This window comes from Myzus persicae, unplaced genomic scaffold (genome assembly GCF_001856785.1).
Source record: "Myzus persicae strain clone G006 unplaced genomic scaffold, MPER_G0061.0, whole genome shotgun sequence".
Lineage (NCBI taxonomy): Eukaryota > Metazoa > Arthropoda > Insecta > Hemiptera > Aphididae > Myzus > Myzus persicae.
In genome coordinates this window covers 1-1375 of record NW_019103407.1, presented here as the reverse complement: position 1 = coordinate 1375, position 1375 = coordinate 1, and the positions used below count along the sequence as shown (strand labels likewise).

The window sequence follows — 1375 nt, the reverse complement described above, 5'->3', positions numbered from 1 at the left end:
ATTCGTATATCATATATGTTCACTATTCCTTAGCAGCCTTCCAATTTAGGTGCAAGTCGCAGACGCCAACCTCATGGCAGGAGCGGTTGCGGCGTGGGAGCTTCCAAGAAATTGTTTGACCTGGTTAACAATCCTAAAACTCAGGAGCAGCTCAGCTCCAAGTTTGTTTGTGAATGGCATTTCAATCCTCCAAGTGCACCCCACTTTGGCGGACTTTGGGAGGCTGCGGTCCGCTCGACCAAGTCGTTGTTAGTTCGTGTGTTGGGCAATCAGGTGTTATCATTAGAAGAGTTTTCCACTGTGCTTTGTAGGATAGAGTCTGTCCTAAATTCCAGACCTCTTACCGCTTCGTCTAATGACCCAAATGACTTAGAGTGTCTCACCCCGGGTCATTTTCTTATTGGTAGACCGGTATGTGCGGTACCTGAGGCAGAGGTCCTTGACAGTTCGTTAAGCCTCAAAAATCGTTGGAAGCTCCTCCAGCAGCTGTCTCAGTCCTTTTGGCGCAGGTGGTCCAACGAATATTTAAATACCCTACAAATTAAGGCTCGTTGGGTAAAGGGTCAAGAAAATGTTAAGTTAGGTGACTTAGTTGTTATTAAAGATAATTTATCCTCTCCACTAGTATGGAAGTTAGGCAGGATTCAGCAACTCCTCCCGGGCCCAGATGGGGTCGTGCGAGTAGTTAGGCTGCTCACCAACCAAGGTCTTATTACAAGACCAGTTGTGAAGATAGTTCCTCTTCCTACGCAATAATATACCAGTAAGATACTATTTTTTGATGACTTATGTTAGTTATTTGTTATTATTATAATTATTTTCAAGCTTGACATATTAATTGTTCATTAATTTTATCCTAACGGCAAGATCCGCCTTCACTAGTTTTCATATTTCCTATATTCCTTGCTTGCTTGTATAACGATTGTGTTATCTGCGAAGTGCTACCGCCGAGCCGCTGCTGCTGTGGGTGTGGCTCGGTGACTTCGCCTAACGGGATAGCTTGCAAGGGTTAGTTTATTTTATTATTATTATGATACATTATTTAATTTATTTGTTTTGTGTTGTTATATGAAATTTAATCACATAACTATTTTATTTGTTATATCTTTATCAATTGTATTCTTTTGACAACTGGTCATTATTATTAAAAAAAAAAAAAATGTATTTTTCCCGGAGACCAGATAATCTCTATCGTCATCACTGATGCTCCAGTTCGGTTAAAGACAACAAGGCCAACTTTGTCCTCGAAGTCGTTGCAACGTTACTCTGCGCAAGTTCTGCAGACAACTTCAGTTCCGGTAGATCACCGCTCCGTCATCATGCCAGTCAGCTCGAAGATCCTGTTGAGATACACCCCTATGTATCTCAAGGGGGA

At 41.8% G+C, this 1375-nt stretch overlaps 1 protein-coding gene across 1 annotated transcript; it reads left to right on the top strand.

Annotated features, from left to right (window-relative positions):
* Positions 1-49: 49 nt before the first annotated feature.
* On the top strand, positions 50-756 carry LOC111034412 (the record flags this gene model as incomplete). The annotated part of the gene is made up of 1 exon (XM_022315637.1): positions 50-756. A coding segment is annotated over one exon (707 nt), but the record flags the coding sequence as incomplete, so codon positions are not given.
* Positions 757-1375: the final 619 nt, after the last annotated feature.